The 20167-nt window shown below is 28.6% G+C and overlaps 1 protein-coding gene across 1 annotated transcript; it reads left to right on the plus strand.

Annotated features, from left to right (window-relative positions):
* On the plus strand, positions 1-4219 carry LOC101212506. Its single transcript, XM_011654468.2, has 5 exons — positions 1-783; positions 1134-1556; positions 1634-1987; positions 2088-2138; positions 2389-4219. The coding sequence occupies exons 1-5, from the start codon at positions 207-209 to the stop codon at positions 3864-3866; spliced, it is 2883 nt and encodes a 960-aa protein (XP_011652770.1). The 5' UTR covers positions 1-206; the 3' UTR covers positions 3867-4219.
* The last annotated feature ends 15948 nt before the right edge of the window (positions 4220-20167 follow it).

Consider the following 20167-nt stretch of genomic DNA (forward strand, 5'->3'; position numbering starts at 1 on the left):
AGGCCACTGCAAACCCCAATGCCTTTCCTACCAATAACAAAAAAACCCCACTCTATTTCTTTTCTTTTCTTTTCTTTTTTAACTCTTCTCCCCCCATCTTCAATTCAATGGTGCTGCCTCCTCTTCTTCTCTAAAACACTTTGGTTTCTTACTCTTTCTCTTTGGGCCCCAATATTCTTTTTTTTTTTTTTTAATTTCTTTTTATTATGGGTGAAAAAGGTGAAACTCCACAACAACAAGATCACTATGATTCCTCTTCTCCTAAAGACCCACTTGATGATTCTTTAGAAACAAGGTCTCACGGCGGTAGCCACCACCACCACGGCCACCACCACCACCTCCACCGTCGCCATCAACACCAACATCATGATTCCTCTCTCATTGTTGCCACTCCTTTTATCTCAACGCCACTTTATCTTTCCACTACAACAACTTCAAATACGACGCCGTTCGAAGCTGTGAACCCAAAGCGGACTAGATACACGGCCGGCCAATGGAAGCTTCTCCCATCTCCGACCACCTCTCAGCCGGCGATACCTGTGGTTGGTAGTGATTCTAGTGCATCTCCGTCGCAGCGTCGTCCGGGTGCCACGTCAAATGTTGGCCCCGCGTCTTCTTCGGATACAACATCATCTCCTTCTCATTCACCGCTGCCGGCGAGAAGTAAAGGAGAAGGGGAATCTCAAAATCAGGCACAATATAGGAAGGGAAAGTATGTCAGCCCAGTTTGGAAACCCAATGAAATGTTGTGGTTAGCTAGGGCTTGGAGAGTTCAATATCAAGGTGGCACTAAATTAACAACTATTAAATTAGCTTCCTTTTTTCTATTCTTCTTCTTCTTCTTTTTTTTTTCTATAAATATCTTTCATTTCAATTAAAATATTTTGAACTTTTTAAATTATTCGTAAGATCCAACTCATGGGTCGATCGAAAAACTTGTTTTCATTAAAACCCATCAGATAATTTTGAAAATTTGAAGTGTTTGGTTATTATATTGTTTTGTATTTTAAATTAAATTTCTCTCATTTCGTCATAAGTGTCAAAAACTTTTTTAATTCACATTAACATCCATCATTTTGTAAATTTGAAGTGTTTGATGATTATAGTTGATGTGTAATTTTTGTATTATACAGGTGGTGGATCTAATGAAATTGTTGGTGGGATTGTAGTAGGTCAAGGAGGAAGAGGCATTGGAAAAACGAGAGCGGATAAAGATAGAGAAGTAGCTGAGTATCTCCAAAAACATGGGGTTAATAGAGATGCAAAAACAGCAGGAACGAAATGGGACAATATGTTGGGTGAATTTAGGAAGGTTTATGAATGGGAAAGAGGAGGAGAGAGAGAGCAATTAGTTGGTAAAAGTTATTTTCGTCTTTCACCTTATGAGAGGAAACTTCATAGACTTCCTGCCTCTTTTGATGAACAAGTTTTTGAAGAGCTTTCTCAATTTATGGGCTCTAAAATGAGAAACAAACCAACCCCAATTCTTCCTTTAACTACATCCCTCCCCCCTCCCCCTCCTTTTCGAGATCATCATAATCACCTCCCTCTTCCGAGTAAGTGATTTCATTCAATGATATTGCAGAAGTTTGAACACATGCCTTAAATTTAACTATATGTTGAATTTATGTAGGTCGGGCAAAAGAAGTATTTGGAGTTGATTATGGTTCGGTTGATGCGAGTTGTCATCGTCGAATTGGAAAAGTAAGGATGGTATGGGAGGAGTCAGTGAGTTTGTGGGGTGAAGATCAAGGAGTTGGTGGTGAAGAGCAAAGATTAGGAGGGAGGATTAGAGTTGAAGGATGTGGGTTTCTAAATGCTGAAGAGCTAACTTTCTTTGATGAATCAATGGTTGCTTGCACATTGGAATCTTATGATCATGGCCCTCTTAAAGGCTTTTCTGTTGATAGATTTGTTTCAGGACAACAAATCAAAGTGTTTGGCAGAAGAAAACCCCCTTCTCTTACTCCTTTTTACACTTCCACTGGTAATTTGCATTATCGTAATTATTTTTATATATTCTCTTTTCTAATCATTTTCCATATCTTATTGATCTAACACTTTGGCTTTTCATTTTCAATTGTCAGCTCCTCCTCATAGGCTCTCTATTCTTCACTCCACTGAACTGCCTTCAAGATGTAAGTCTAATTCAACATCATTATTCAGTTTTTAATTTTATAATTTGAATATCTCGATTTTCTTGTGAAAAGCTTGCAAATTACTTCTTATTGATTCTTCATAGTCTTAGTACCTATTATGGAATGACTTTCTAACATAACACATTTACTATGTTCATTTGATTAAGTAGAGAGTCAATTGTTGTTTAATTAGAGATATCTTCTCGTGAGTTTGTTCTTAATGTGGCTAACTTAAGATGGTTTGATTCAGCAAATACTTCATGGGATTATCAAGATCCAACCGAATATTATGTCGGGTGTCTACGAATCCCACCGATATCTCTTCCGAGCTTATCGGAGCTCTCATGGCACATACAAGACCCACCATCGGAAGAGCTACGATTTCCTGTTAGAAAAGACACATACGCATACTTACCGCAGGGTAAAGAGGTTATGTTTACAACCACAACCGAAATGTTAGATTGCAAATCATTCATTTATGAGATTATATGCCCTATCATACGTACCAACCCTTGTATTACGACCCCATCAAGTCGAGACTCGTTCATAAGCCTTTGGGATGATTGCATTAACCGCCTTGTTTCCGAATTTTGTTGCATGGAAATGCAATTAATTCGTAAACCAAATAATGCCCCATCATCTTCATCCACCACCACCGACAATTTGCTAGATAAATGGCCAAATATAACGGGTTTCATCAGAAATTTTTGTTTATGGAGAGGTGAAGAAACAGATCAAATCAAAGACAATGGTCTGAATAATAACCCTTCTAGCTCTTTAGTGGATAAGCTTCTTTGGACTTACTTAGACATTCCTTATGTATTGGGATACTATGCAATAGGTTATTTGGTTACATTTTGTGCACTAAGTCGTGGCCTAGATAATAGAATCATCCGAACGGATTTGTATTCATTAGATTTATCATCTCCAAGTGAGAGACTCAAGGCCTTAGTTCCATGTTATAGAATTGGTGGGATTCTAACATTGTTAGCTGAGCAATGCAACAAATTGGGAATTTCAAGTGATTTTGAGAGAATTGATATGGGAAATGGAATTGTTGTGGAAATGACTCCAAATTTAATCACCAAGTTTTTCTCATGTAGAAGAAAATGGACGGCAGTGAAAGAGATTTATGACTTTTTGGATCAAAGAATCCCACATTCGGAGTTCATAATTGGATCAATAGAAAAAGATTTAGCATTGGTTTTCAAGCCAAGGGTTTGCAAATTGAGACCCACAAATTACGAGCAACTAATTGAAGCATTGAAGAACGTAACGAAAGCACTTGTGGCCTTACATGATTTGTGTTTCATGCATAGAGATATTTGTTGGGAAAAGGTGATGAAAAAAAGAAGGGATCATAACGATGAAGATGAAAATGAAGAAGAAGATGAAGAAATGAAAAGGGTAAAAGGAGAATGGATTTTATGTGGGTTTGAGGAGGCGGTAGGAGCCCCGCAGATATACCCGTACACGGCGGCGAGTGGGAGACACGCGCCAGAGATGGAAAGGGGTTTGCATGGAGTAAAAGTGGATATGTGGGGAGTGGGATATTTGATTCAAACTTGTGGGTTAATTGGGATTCCAAAGATGTTAATGGAGCTTCAAAATAGGTGTATGGATCAGAATCCTGAACACCGGCCAACCGCCGCCGACTGTTACCACCACCTGCTGCAGCTTCAGTCGTCACTGTCCGGAGCAGCCGGTGGAAGTGGTGGTTTGATGTGACAGGGTGTCTTTTTTTTCTTCCTTTTCTTCTTTTTTGTTGTTGGATTTTGATGGGTTTGTTTTGTTAAGAGAATCTAAAATCGAATTTTCTTTTTTTACCTGAAAATTTAAAAAAAAAAACGAAAAAGGTGATTGAAACAAGAAGTGGGTTTCTAGTAAAATTCCGGTCTTTCAGCTCAAGCTTCGAAAAATGGCGGCTGTTTTTCTGGTTCTTCCCGTTTAGTTTAATCAGATCAAATCAGCCAATTTTCAGGACTGATGTGTAAGTTCAACAGTGTTTTTTATTAATTTTTTTCCCCCACTTTTCTTCACACTTTTTTAGATCAAATCACTCCCTATATATCTTTGTTCTATCGATGACTGTGCTTTTCATCAATTTATTTACATTCCTAATTTCTTGTTTTTTGTTTTTTACTTTTTATATAAAACTAATAATTCTAATGCAAATCACATACGTTGGAATGTCCTTTGAAATGAATCTTTCCCATTTTATTTAAATTCTGGGGTTTTATTTAAATGATTAGATTTGGTTGAATTAATTCTCCTTTGCTAATTTATAGTATATTATAGCCTTGATTTGACCTATAATTTGAGTCTAGGGTTTTCATAATCGTCGTACTTGTATACTTTTTTATCACTATCATTTCTGCTTTATATTATATTATGGAAAGAACTAACCCAAATCCTACTTTCATTGGTAACCAGTTTTTTATTTCTTATTCTATGTTATAAGGAATAAGATTTATTAATATCGAATATGTTTTGTTTTTTTCCTCAGAAAGATAAGATTATGTTTGCTGATAATTGATACTTACTGGTTTCTTTGCATTCTTTGAGGTTTTTTAAAATTTATGAATATTTCAAGTTAACAATGGTTTTTCTTTTCCATTTTCTTTTTATTGGATAAATTGTTAGTAAATTTAGGCCAATTATTTTAAATAACTAAACTGGTAAAAACCCATAGTTTAAGATGAATTAGTATTTTGTAAATGTTTTATAAATAAACCAAAAAAATTGATTGAGAACCCAAACTTTAATCCATAGAAAAACATTTTGTTTATACATGCCACTATTTGATAATTTTAAATTCTATCATGACAGTTAAAATGCAATTAAAAAGGCTCATTAAATTTTTAGTATTGCTAACATTAGTTGATATATATGATAATAAATGTTATTAAATAGGTTGTAAGGTTTTTCTCCTAGGAAAATTTGCATTAGATACAAATAAAGTTAGAAAAAAACCATTCATAACACTATTTTTTTTGTTTGTATTGTAAATTTGATAAATATAACGGTAATTAGACGATAATCAAATAATAATCTGTCGATAATCTACTTTTAAATTTGTTACTTTTAGAATTTTGTAATTTTGAAAATGCAAGTTGATTGGTTTTTATGTAAACTCTTAATTTTTCTTACCTACACTAAAACAAAGGTGTGTATAGCAATAGAAATTTGAACTTTGATCAATATCTTCTATTTTTCGATTATTTGTTCATATTGGATTTAACAATAATAAATTATACAGAAAAATACAGCATTATCAAATGAACCAAAAACAATTACAGAATATTCAAGTAGGTCATAAATTATATAGGGCTTGTCTCTTATATGTCTTATAACTTTCAACATTAAATTTTGTGTTATAACTTTTCTAAAGAGTATTTTACATGTTCCAAAAACAAAAGATTAAAGAAAAAAAAACCTTAGCCATCATAACTGCAACGACAGTAATATAAACAAGAAACTTAATTTAGTATCCTAAGCTATTCATTTCTTTTTCTTTTTTTTTTTTTTTTTTTGTTGGCATTTGCAAAGATATGGAAATTTAACTTTGGCTTTTCAAATCTACGAGTGATGGATAGATTTATTTCAAAGTTTAATTTACCTGAAATTAAGCATAAAAAGAATTAGTTGGTCTTATAAGACCCTATCTTTTAATTCTCATTTGGAATGTGTGTGATACTGGTGGTGTGAGAACAAGTATGGTCCTCAAGGTTGTATAATGTGAACCGAAAATTCATGATCATTTCCTTTTCGGATTAAACGATCACATGAACTGAGCTTCGATCTTGTCTTAAACAACTTTCAATGAAGGTGAAGAAAATAAATTTTATACAATGTGGGTTGAATTCAAATTAACTATAATCATAATAACCCATAAACCCATATTATGTTTATTATGTTTTATTCTTTATATTACAAAGTTGTCAGATAACCAAAAGTAAAAATCATACGAGCTTAATACAATATGAGACCTTATTATATAACTTTTTTTGTAGGAGGTTTGATGATTCAGTATTTAACAAAACCAATGTTCTTTTCTAGAAAAGAATACCAACGGTCTTTTTTTTACCCAAATATCTCCACTAGGTGAGTACCGTTTTAACACCTTCATTATATCCAATAATGCAATTATAACAAAGCATTGATATTTAGAGATATATCTGTGGGTGAGTAATTAACAAAAAAAAAAAAAACTTGCTTTTTGAAGTCCATAGACATGTGTAGTTGCATATATCCCATAACTTGATTGGGGTTTGAGAGCAATCGTTGAAAATCCTTTTGTTTCTCTCCAACCAAATGACCCCATAGAACCGCAACCATAAAATTAAATGGAATAGCACATGTTTTGGTTTTTGGGTTGATGGTTGAAAGATTGTTTCGAAGGTTGTAAGGAGGAGCTGAAATGTTGTGTAAATCTTGTATAATATCAGCCTTGTTCTAGAGATATTAAGTTGTAGGACACTGGATGAATGATGATCGATTGATTCATTATCAGACTTACACAGTACACACCGATTTGGACTTAGACACATTGTTTTGATTCTTTTTTTAATCAAATCAGAGAACAAAACATCATTATGAAGCAGAGTTCATAAAAAAACTTTGCATTTTTTGGGGATTTTGGACTTCCATAAATACTTGTAGTGCGAAGTCTCATCAACCGATAAGTTGGAAGTAAGGATGACATCTTTGACAAACATAGTAGAGAAAGCATCGTGGTTGTTCAACTTCCATTCATGTTTGTTTATACCTATGTGGCTAGATATTCTAGAAAAAGATGCTTTGATTGATTTCCAAATATTGATTTCTCTGTCGTTTAAAAGGTCTTCTAGTCTTTATATCCCAATCACCAATATCATCATTCCATACATCTGCAATCGTTTCATTATTGATTATCATTGATAGAGGAAATAGTCTTGAAGCTTTAATTTTCAATGGTATTTCATTATTCCAATCACCATGCCAAAAGTCTATATATTTTCCATCGTTCACTTTCCAATCTCATTTTGTTATCAAACGAATATAACCACCTTGTTTGAATAGTATTTCTAAAGTATTTTGTAACTTTTTTTTAATGATGGTAGTGGGGTGCAAACTAGAGCTCACCTATTTGCAAATATAGCTTTATATAATATGTAATTGTAATTGTCTCATTCTTTACGTACTTTTTTTTTTTAGATTTAATTGAATGAAATCTATTAGTTATAGACTTTTATCAACTAAAATATATATAATAGTCTATTATTAAGCAACATTTTCTTTTAGTAAAAGAAACATTTGTCTCATAGAGTTAAGTTGTTAAGTTGCATGATAGTAATTAGAATGTAGTTAGATAATTGAACTAAAAGTTTGTAACTTACAGAATCTATTAGTAAATTATTTAACTTCTATTATTATGAACGTGATAATGTATATTAAATCATTTAATAACACTAATATACTAATATATTAGTCATGCAAAGGATTCTAACATTGATGGAATAATTTGTTGACTCAATTGAAGCCTTCATTCAAAAACATTAAAATATGAATTTTGTAATTGTATATTTAAAAGTAATGATATTATAAATTGTGTGTAGATACATATTGGTTATATAAATGATATGAGTGATATTGATATACTATTGGGTAGATATAAGTGATATTGGTGATATGATTTAGGTAGATATCACAGTGATTAATTAAGGTGGTTAAGTAGAGATCAATTATAAAAGTTAAGTAGATATTGGGGATATGAATGCCACTGTTTAAAATGATAGACTTAAAAAATCATGAATTTTGTGCCCTTAATGGACTTAGCTTTTTGGAGATTCTCAATGAGTTGTAGGCTAAACTTTGGGCCGGTATGCGTCGAGGTTTATAGTAAAGCCCCATCATCCGATAGTCCACTATGAGGTTTATATACACCCATCCATACTTCTACCCAATCTGGAACACTCCTACGTACTCTTTTATATATATGTATTCACATATTAGACTAATATAAATCTTTAGGTCATATGATGTGGAGTAGTAAAGTAAAATTCTATGTTAAAAGCTTTAAATTAAAGAATGGGGAATCAAAAGAAATGCATATAGAATTTCAATCTTAGCATAAAATTTAATGTTAATTAAAGATACCCTAACTGGATTAGATTATGTTATATGTATGAGTTCAATATATATCTTTGAATATGCGAAGGGGATAAGTACTGCAACTATTTATTTATTCATTCATTAAATTTTGTGTCTAACGTTAGTAATTAGTCATGGTTCTTAATTCAAGTAAAAATACATCTAACTCGTACGATTTTATTCATTTAGACAAAACCAATTATCAGGAAACCATATAGTAAGTTAGAGCATGAGCCACACTCTTTTTCAGCTTATATCTTCTTTTGCTAATCCTAATTATTAAGATAAAACCATAAATTTGTTCCTTTAATTTTCTTTTTTTTATCTTTTTATATTTTTATCTTTTTATATCTTGTGTTGTGCTATTGACTCTCTAATTTGTTTTGAATATATTTTCAAGTGTTTAATGTAAAAAATAAGTCATTTTAGACCAAATTTAATTGTTTATTACCTATTCAAAATAACTTTAAAGAGGGTATTTTAAATCGAATTAACTTTTATTTATTAAGGATGTTTGAATAAAAATGAATATTTTTTAAATAGTTAATTTAAATGACCTTTAATTCAGCACTAGCCATTCATTTTATTTGGTAGATTATTTTTTTATTCTAAGCTAGAATACGTGATTAATAATATTAATAGTAGGAATAATAATAATTTAAATTTCAAAAGTAAAATATATTTATAAAATATCAAAATACAAAAACAAATAATAAAATTGCAAAGATATTTATTGAAGAAAAGTAAAACCTCGGATCCTCATAGTTTGAAGTCAAAACGCATATAAAATACAACCTAATGTGTTATTTAAAAAAATAGAACAACAAAGTCTAGTGAATGAAACACACAAATAAGGAGAGAGAGACAACTTAAATAAGGTAGCCCCATGAACACAAATGACTAAAAGAACAAAATGTACCACTTGTATAGTTTCAATCAATACTCTAATGTACTTAGAATAGTTGATCGTATCAATCAATGCTCCAATCTACTTAGAGCAATATACCGCTTGTGTAGGATATAAGGTAGCTCCATGAATACAAAATATTAATATAATTGATTGTCCATACTAAAATCATATATCTAATCAAGCTTATTGTTATTGAAATATCCTATAGAAGTAACCTTCCCTGCAATAGCATATTCCCTAAATAACATGACTAAAAGGGGCAATTAAAATACAAAAAATTTGCCCCTTCAATCTCTATAATTTATGGGTTCGGGAGAAAAAATTGGTCACATAATTTACCGTGAACCAAATTTAAACTTATCCAAACTTAGGAGGAAGTGGTACGTTGTCCTAAAAACTCACTTATTTCTCTAAATATCATCATTGCTTCTTCTTCCAGGAAAGTTTTATGACTTGCAAGTATTCTCTGCCTCACTGCAAAATTATAAATATGTAACTAAATTCGGATGATTTTGTATTTTTAATATTAACTAAATTGGGACATTTTTAATATACATTAACAAAACCCTAGGCCTATAGGTACACCTTATCCTCTTTATTTCTTTTTTCCTTGAAAATTGAGAATTTTTATTCAGAATTTGTAACTACGATACTCATAATTTGTCATCGATCACTTGTATTATGTGATAGATTTATTTTCTCTTGCGCCTAAAATTTACTTTCACCAAACACTAATTATTTATTATTTTCTTTTTAGAACAACACTAATTAATCTTTTGTTGTTAAAGAACAAAACCCATATTAAGAAAGCTAAGCGTTTTGCACCAATATCAGAAAGATAGGTCAAGTGTGGCTGTGAAGAAAATGAGAAAATTGATTTCATATTTGTTGGAAGTTAGGCAGAGGGAATTTAAATATCATTATTGTGTTTGTTTGTGTGGTTGCCTAAGAAGAGTTGCAAATCGAGAGAGTTGAAATGGAAAAATGAAGTTCTTACTCCTAAACGAAACCAAAGAAGATCACATGAACGAGTTCTTTCTGATCCAAAACACAGCTGTTCTTTTTTGTACTTTTTCCCTACAACCAAACTTTTTTCTAAAAAAAATATGTGTATATATTGAAGGTAAAAGGAATCAACATGCATTGGTACTCACTTTATTGCATTTACATGCATTGGTACTTGTTTTTCATTGTTATCCCTAACGTTTTCCCCCCTATCGTGCATGTCGTCCTTTTCATGCTAGATACACATCCATTTATGGAATATATAGATCCTCCTTTTGCATGAAATTTGAAAACAAGATTCTTTGATTTTATCTGGTTATGTTTCATCTTTTCAAATTTCTGTTTAGTAGACCTAATTCTTAAATTAAATTATAACTTAAGCTATTGTTTACAATGGGTTTCATAGTGTACGTTTATAAATCCTAATACTATTAATTATAAATCCTAATACTATTAATTAATTTGTTTATGAATATCATTTTAGTTAACAATATTTATATAATAATTATTTTTTTAATATCATTTCATAAAAAATTGTCAAAAATAAAAAATTTAACAAAATATTTATAAAATATAGCAAAATTTCAAATTCTATAAATAATAGACACAAATATATTTTTATTAGTGACATTAATAGACAATATTAACAGTTTCAGTTTCTATCATCCATAAATCTACATTTTTGTTATAATTTTTAAATATTTTAGTTTATTTTACTATATATGAAAATGCTTGCATAGATTATAGTTTATATATAATGAAATATTTTTTAAATATAAAAAAATAAACTAAAATCTTTACAAAATATAGTAAAATATCACCATCTATTTATCTTGGATAAAATTTGACAAATTTTGTTATATTTAATTTTTTTTTAAAAATGTTGCTATGTACTTAATTATGTTAAATCTAATAGCTAAATTTGCCATTATCCTTTATTTTAATTTATTTAGTTTGCCTTTCCAAATGTATCCATAACTTTGTCGATCTCAATCTTTTTTACTAAATAAATAAATAAAATTAAGGTTAGGATGATTTTTAATTTTTGTGATTATGTATAGATTAAGTTACAAAAATACCTAGATAAAAAATATCTTTCAACTTTTAAAAGTTAAAAAAAAAAATTAAAATACCCTTTAACATTAAAAAGTGATTTAAAAAAAATACTTTTAGCATTAGTTTTGAACAGAAAGGTTAAAATTTTGTTTACAAAAATATTGTTACCCAATCACCTAATTTTTCACCCACCAAAATCTTAAGTTAAAACAATAGTTCTAAATTTATTTGACTATTACATACAGTGATAGATCATAATTAATCCCAATAGATACTTTTTAATACATAAACTTAATTGTCAAATAAAAAAATCTATTTCCTATTAACATAGTCAATAATATAATGTGAAAGATCTTTCATTGTAATATTTTGTTTATTATTGATGGTTTGTTTTAGAATGTTACAAGGAGAGTAATATATATATATATATATTAGATTTGGTGGAATTCGATGCTTCTAACCAAAGTTTAAATAATATCAACGTTGAGATTGTAGCGTAATCTTAATTTTACAAAATTTCGATCAATAATTTCAAAAAAAATATAAAAACAAACGAATACCGATAATAAATTTAAGTTAGTAAATAAATGTGTTATTATTTTCAAAATTGATAGTCATGTCTATTGTTTATATTCTACTTATACTGTTGTCATTTTGATATTTATTTTTTGTGATTTAGTGAATTTTTTTACTATATTACATATAGAAATATCGATTCACCTCTTTAGTAGATATTAAATCCATAAAAATGTGAAAATATTGAAAGAAATATCGACGTAGCAATGTAAATTTAAACTATGATCTTAACTTACAAAGTTGATTTTTATTTGGAGTGGTAAGAATTTTTGTTTAAAAATTGGATTAATTAGAATACTTTTTAAAAACTTATTTTGAGTTTCAAGTTTAAAAGGATATTTATAAAAAAATTTAATTAGCTTAGTAAAGGTATCTTACACAACTTTAATGGTATCCATCTAAAAGTCACATAAGAGTATATTTAAAATATTTTTTGGAAAGGTTGAGAACATTTTTTTATACTATTAAAAGAGTTTAGAGGTATCTTGAGCACAAGCACAAATTGAAGGAATATTTTATATATTTAACCTTAAATAATAATACAATATGGTCTTTTTTTTATTTATTTCATGATTTATCTTTACAATCTTTTGTAAAACAAATATATATATAATATTATCTTTAGGTGAAATAGCTAGAAATTATCTATAACACATAACAAAACTTGTTATACACTATGTTGCAATAATTTTAAAAGTATGAAAGATCAAATATAGAAAAATAATAAAGCAAGAATATATTTCAAAAAGTTATTTCTATTAGTGATTGCCAAACACTAGAGTTTATTTTCAAAATTAAACATTTAAAATTTTAACTCAAATGCATCCTCAATAATATTTGGAGAAATACTCAAGATGGATAATAGTGCAGAAACTTTGGCAATCATATAGATTGACTCACCTGTGTTTTTCAACATAAACATAAAACAATATGACACAATGATTCTTCAACATGATCACCAGCCTTAAAAAGAGAATAGCATTCTCTTGAATATGCACAAAAGAGAGAGAGAAATGAATCCAAAACCAGCAAAGACAACATTTAGAAGAAAAGAAATCTACAAAAATAAAGAATTCAATTTTCGAGATAATTAAAGAAGATATATTTGTGAGAATCTGCTATTCATGGGACAACTCATAAGTCTGCAAAGAACAACTGATAGTAGATCTTAAGGGACAAAAATGCCACAAAAACATTTTAAAATATTACCAACACACCAAATCCTTTGACACTTAGAAAGTCTGCATCATATAGATTCTCCAGTTTATCTTTATCATACGTGCACTTGTTTATATTCTTTCAAATATCACCTAGGTAAATAATTAACTTTGATAAATTACAGGTGTAGAGATAATATTCAAATTCCCATTTTCTTTCTCTGACAAAAACATATAACAAGAGGAACAGCCACCTAATGTTGTGTGAAATGTGGATAAAATTTTGTTATAAAATTCGTGTGTGTGGTTCATCATTTTTTTTTAATATATGATACTTAAGATTTGGATTCTAATTTTTATTTGGCATGAAAGTTTGAAAATGTTATAGTTTTTTAAGATTGGTTTCAATTTAGTTTTTAGATTTGAAAATGTTACCATTTTAGTTTTGAGATTTTATTTTTATTTCAAATTAATTGGAACACTACACTTCAATATTTACATACTCGTTTTTTTTTTTCACGTTATTGTGTACTATTAATTAATTTAAAATCATTATGAATTTTGATTTTAAATTTTTTATCAGTGATGAAAAATTATAGTGAAAATTAATTATATAATAATTATTTAAAAATTAATCAGTAGATATTTAGCACTAAAGAACTAAAGAGGGAAACGGAGTATATAGTAAAAAAAAAAAGAAAGTTAAAAAGGTGAAAATTTTGAAACATAAAGAATAAAAATTGAAATTATAAAATTCAAAAGTTCCAAAGCTTCCTTGGTAAAGATTATTATCGTTTCTACCTATATGAAAAGGGTAAAATATACTTAATATATGATCTATTTTACCCAATTATTTCTTTTAACAAAAATCATAAACCTCACTTCAAATATTGTTGTAATCGCAATTTCAAACTTTTAATTATAAAAATTAGACCATCACTTAATTAAATGTAAAAATTGAACTCTCGATCAAGCTTACAAACTATAACAATCATATAAACTTAGGGTTCAATTGTTATTATTTGAACCTAAAATTATTTATACTGTCATTAATTTGAGAGAGCAATTTTAAAGCTTGTAGAAGTTTAATAGCACAGTTTCTACCTTTGATAGTTCTCAGTCCATTGAAATGCTCCTAAAGAAGAAGTGATGACTTAAGATTCGCATTTTTCAAATATAACATTACAAACCAAATCATGCAGGTTATCACGTTCATCGAGTATCGAATCTGTCATTAAAAATACAATCTTCCATTTGGAAATATGTCATTTTTTCAGGTTAGTGTAAGAATTCAACACGATCATAGTTATCACATTCGTCAAGTATCTAATCTTTTCATCTTTTTCTAATGTCATTCAGATGTTATGAAATTAAATTAATCTTCACTCATCAGCTTAAACTGTTGGATCAATCAATGAACAAATATTATTATATATCGAATAACTAAATCTTCTCATCTTTCTATCTAGCAAGGTTATTCTTTCTTGATAGAATGATTTCCATATAATTAAATTCACCTTGACCCATTAGGTTAAACTTTTAGGTCTTACTAATTAAAACTTTTTACACTTAACAAGTAACTTAATTTTTTTGTTTTATATTTATTAAAATTTTTATCTTATTATAACTATACACACAGGGGAAGATTTATTAAGGGGTCGGAGCACGTGCCCCTTCATTTTTACATTTTAATATTAATTTTAAATTGTCATATTATAAAAAATATTAAATAATGTCTTATTTTTACTAATTTTTGGTTCTGATATAGCGGTTGTGTCCCACTACAAAACCGCCAGGTTAAGGGTTTGATTCATGCCTATTAAATCATTTGTATCAACTAATTTTCTAATTTTCCCAAATATCAAATTTTATTTTATTTTTTTTTCAAAATATCAATTTTCTTCTTAAATTTTAATAATCACTTAAAAGGAAGATAATTTTTTAAAAAGAAAAAAAACATATCTAACATAAAACACTGACTTATTTCTTAGATTGCATTTGTATTTAACAAATATTAATTTAGAAAAAAATGAAACAAAGTCAATTATCCAAAATTTCACTATTTTTTAATGTAATTTTTAAATCTACACATTTACATTACAAAAAATAATGTGAAAATTATCGTTCTATAAATGTAGTGAATGTTATTGAAACATTGAGATTTTTTATATACATTTTTTTGTATGTTTATTATATAGTGTCTTTCTATATAAAATTTATGGATTTCATGGGTGTATACTAAACAAAAATTTATTAGGTGTGGATAAATTTCTCCTATCAAAATTGATTATACAGTCATTTATGTCTATTTGGTTCTTTTTTTAACATGGAGTACGCAATTTTGAATCTGATAGAGATAAGGAAAGAGTGCATGCATTCTCTATATATGTATATCTTGAAGAAAAACGGAAGTTTATTAAATAGAAAATGGCACTTGTACTCCATGCATGGTGGAGTGATGATATAGAAACCGTCGAAAAAAAGTCTAACAAAAAGAAAAGAAAGAGCCATGCATGGCAATAAATTATATGAACCCTTCAAGAAATCTCATTAATGGTATGGTAGTCCAAATTTAATTAGTTGTATTTTCAAAGAAAAAGAAAATGTCATTAAAATCATCCAATTTTGAAATTTTATGTACGAAAAGAATATACAAATTCAACTGGTTAAAATATATTTTCATTTAAATCTCCACCACACCAATTTAGATAAATACAAATAGAAAAGCAAAAAAAACCAATGTTACTATGAGTTATATTTTAATAGTTAAACTACAAGTTAATTAAATTTATCAACTTTCCATAAGGTTAAACATGCATGTTTAATTGATTCTTAAATTTTAAAACTTTATATGAGTTTCAAATTTAACTTTTGTTCTAAGAGGTTTTTGACATATTAAAAAAAAGTTTACTATTGTATAGATGTAAATTTAAAATTTATGTTAAATAGAACTTAAAACTTACAAATTTTGTGTTTAATAGGTTGGTGTCTTTTTTCAAAAAGAAAATTAGAAAATTTATAAATCCATTGACTACAAAACTTACATGCAGAACTTATATATTTGTAATTTGCTAGTTTTAGCTTATTGTACAATACAATTTCTAAACAGGGTATGTAACTGTGCAAATAGTTATTTCCATGAATTAACAATTGTTGTATGAAAAAAAAAAAAAAAGAATTTACCAAATATATCTTTGTCTTAAGTTATAAAACTTTGTTAAAAATAAAAGTATGATGTGAAATAAAACAAATTTCCAGCTGTGTTACAAATAATCTCTATTTCATTCCATATAATAAAAAAATAGGATGATATATATACATGTCATTTGACTTTAAATCATGTCATGAATGTTTATGCATCAAAAGATAGTAATTAAACTTGGGCATATTCCAATAATCCGACAAAGGTTAAGTATTTCTTTATTTAAAAAAGAAAGAAGAAGAAGAAGAAGAAAAGGAAGAGATTTTAATTTGAAGAGACAGAAGAAAAAGGTTGGTTGAAGATGACAAAAACCCTAATTAGATGAAGAGAGGATATGGACAAAGATTTGAGCAAACGTTTTCAGATATTATATTCCTGAAAATATGGCAAACTTCGGTGCTTTTGTTGGGCCCTTCCCTTTTTCCATTCATGTTATCATCCCACCAACCCTTCCACATTTCTTTCTTTCAATATATATATATATAATCTTTTTAATTTGCTATATTTTGGTAAATTATTAGACCATTTTTAATTCTTTTTAATTTGTTATATACTTTTTATAATTCTTTTTGTTCGTAAACATCTATAAAGGTTGGGACATAAGAATCCGTAGATATATACCTGGAAAAATGTCGAAGCCGATATGGGGAATTCATACTGTGAGAGATGAAAATTAAATGAATTTTTTTATGAAAAAGGAGGGAAATAGAAATGAACTGAATTCAAGAAGGTTTTTAGTGGTGTTACTAGCATAAATCTTTGAAAATTGTTTACAGTTTGAAATATAATGAAGATTTTGCAGATTATGGAGGAGACAACAGTATCAGTTTTTGTTTCCCGAGGGAATTTCAAGAGTCAGTAACTTTGTTCACCATATGGGCCTTTCTGAAATTTGCTTAGCATAAAACATCAAATAAGTATGAAAAGAAAAAAAAAAAACAATACAAAATAAAAGTTAATTCGATGTATTATTATTATTATTTAAACAAAGTCCACTAAAAATTTGCTACCGTAAATAAACCGGGAGATATGATAGTATGAAACTTTCAAACTCAGGCTTGAATTCCTCAGAGATGTAAAATTTTTGTATTTGGATTATAAGCCAATAATGGGTGTGTTGGACAATTGTATGGCCATAATGAAAGAAGAAAAGCTCACATTTCCCGATCACTCACATTTCTGACCTCAACTTTAAACTTCTCTTGAATCATATTTGCTGTACAAAAGTTGGAATCAAAATAAATTGAAAATAACAGAAATAAAGATAAAGAATAGAGAGAATATAATTAATTTTAAATTTTGTCAATGTCTACCGTCTATCACTTATATAATCTGAAAATTGTTATATTTTGGAAATATTTTCATTATATTGTCTAATAATTTTCCATAATTTTACATAAAAAAATTTAAAATAAGTCGGGTTGAAACTTATGAACAAAAATATAGAAATTCACAAACTTTCTTTTCTATACAGGAAATAACGAACTTTATTTAAAAAGAATTCAATATATCTATTTTACGATTATCTATTTTGTCTCATTCAAAGAAATTTGACTATTATCAACCCATAAATAAAAACAATAAAGCCTTCAGTACTTTGTCTCTTGACCAGTCTGATCTCATGGAACTAGGGTTTTTTTTCTTCACTATTATGCTTTTTTAGAAAAGTTCTCTTCGTCGTAGGCATAGATATATGTGAAAGAAAAGTGTCATGAATGTCCAATTTTATGTCAATATAATATATCTATATATATGAGGGCTAAATTTTCAAATTGTTTCTTTTTTCAATTGAGTTGGTGGGTCTATGATTTGGTGCAAAGGTTGTGGGTCTCTCAAAAAGCTTTAAAGGGTAAAGTTACTTTGATGTGCCCTCCCAACTTTACGTTAAAAGGATCCTAACACCTTTCTTCACAAAAGCAAATACACACACACACACTTGAGAGACGATTTCATTTGAAAGAAATAGTAATTTTATAAAGTCTGTGTGTGTGAAGATACATTTAAGGTAAAATTTTAAAATATTACCAACTTCCCATAATCACTAACAATATTCAGATATCTATACTTACACTTATTGTCCTGAAAAAAAGGTACATGAGACATAATTTATTTGGTTATGAAATTATTAGTTATTTATCTTTTTAAGAGGTTAGGAATTTGCAATTTACCTCTAAACAGATAATTGTTTTTTTTTTTTAATTATTAATTTACTAAAACTATATTTTAAATAAACACTTTTGGCTTAATGAGAATATAAAGTTGGATATTTATTAGCTTGTTGAAAAATTAAACTAAACATGTTTGTCCTGTTTGGTGATGGACTTTAGAAAATTATGTTTTTAAAAAATGTTTTTCTCATTTCAACATTTTTTTCTAAAAATTCCTTTAACAATATTTTTTCAAAGAGTGTTTTTAGGTAAATTAATTTGCTTTGGTATACTAAAAGTATTTTTATAATTTCAAATTATAATAAAAGAATCTGACTTTCGAGGTTTTAATAGCAGTTGACTAACAATCATTCAGGATGGTGGTCGAAGGTGGTCGGCAACAATCACTGTAAAATGGTAGCCAAAAGGTTAGCGACAATGGTTGTCGAAAGTCAGTTGATGGTGGCCATCGAAAAACTGTGTTGTTGGCAATTGATGAATAACGAACACGAAAAAATAGTCGACGAAAGTAAGCCGACGATGATCACCAAGTTGTTGTGGGTAAAACAGTCTTCATAGGTTGGCCAAAAGTTGTTGTGGGTAAAACGATATATGAAAATTGGTTATCGATGATCATGTGAAAAACGGTGGTCAAAGGCTCATCACTGATGTTGGTCGTTAAAGAGGTTGGTTGAATGTTGATCGACGACAATCGACGAAAACAGTTATACTAAGAGATTGGATGACATGGATAATAAAAGGTGGTGATCATGTAAGTGTTGATCGAAATATTTCATACAAATTAGAAAGATTAACCATTAAGCACTCAAAATTTGTTTCCCTACAAGATGAGTTGAAGTGTTTATCTTCAACCAAATAATTTTATAAATTCACTTTTTCAAAATCCATTTTACCTATTGCATGAGCTTTTTCAAAATAACTTACTTTTAATTTTATCATTTAAAAATGCAATCTAAACACAGCATTTTTATTATAATAATAATAAAGCATTTCTATTATAATAATAATAAAAAGTCATATAATATTATATGGTGGGTTTATGTAGAAAAGTATAATAATACTTTTGATTAGTTTTGGAACAAAGTATTTAAATATGTTTGTTTATCCTCTTTGCCCTCTCTCTCTTCCAAATTCATCGTGGAAACATAGCACATCACCTCACTTCAAATGAAAAGGCTTTTAAAAGAATATAATAAAGAAATGGCACAAAAAATAAAATAAACGTACAATTATATAGTACTCGTAATTTTTTTCTTTTATATCTTTCGATAAAGTGACAAATATTTGATGTAAAATGCATGGCGGGAGAGAAATATTTTCTTTAAAAAAACAAATTAATATCATAGTCATGCACCTAAACTTAACCACGCCAATATTCCAAACATGCTTCGTTACAATAATACGTTGAACTCATGGAATAGTTAGTCTAGTTAAAACCGAATACAAATAAAGTACTATTTAGAGAATAGTCTAACTGATTTTTGTTCTAAAAATTGTTAGCAACACAACAAAAGAAGGTTTACATTAACGAAAAAGAAAAATATCGTCAACATATGAGTGAATGACAATGTAATTATTTTGTTTTTAGTACAACAGTTGCGAAAATAAAGTTCAAACAAGTGATGTGAAAAAGAAATAAAGTAATACGGTTAATTTGTTTCGGAGAGAATACTGGGGTTGGTATTGTACTTTTGTCTTATATGGTTATAAAAGAGAAAATTACGTATTTACCCCTATTGTGAGGTTATAAATCACCCAAACTCTCCCCTTCAAAATCATATTCCAAATCTCCAGCATATATCAATAGTTCTTGGTTGTTAGCA

This window comes from Cucumis sativus, chromosome 3 (assembly GCF_000004075.3).
Source record: "Cucumis sativus cultivar 9930 chromosome 3, Cucumber_9930_V3, whole genome shotgun sequence".
In the NCBI taxonomy this organism is placed as follows: Eukaryota; Viridiplantae; Streptophyta; class Magnoliopsida; order Cucurbitales; family Cucurbitaceae; genus Cucumis; species Cucumis sativus.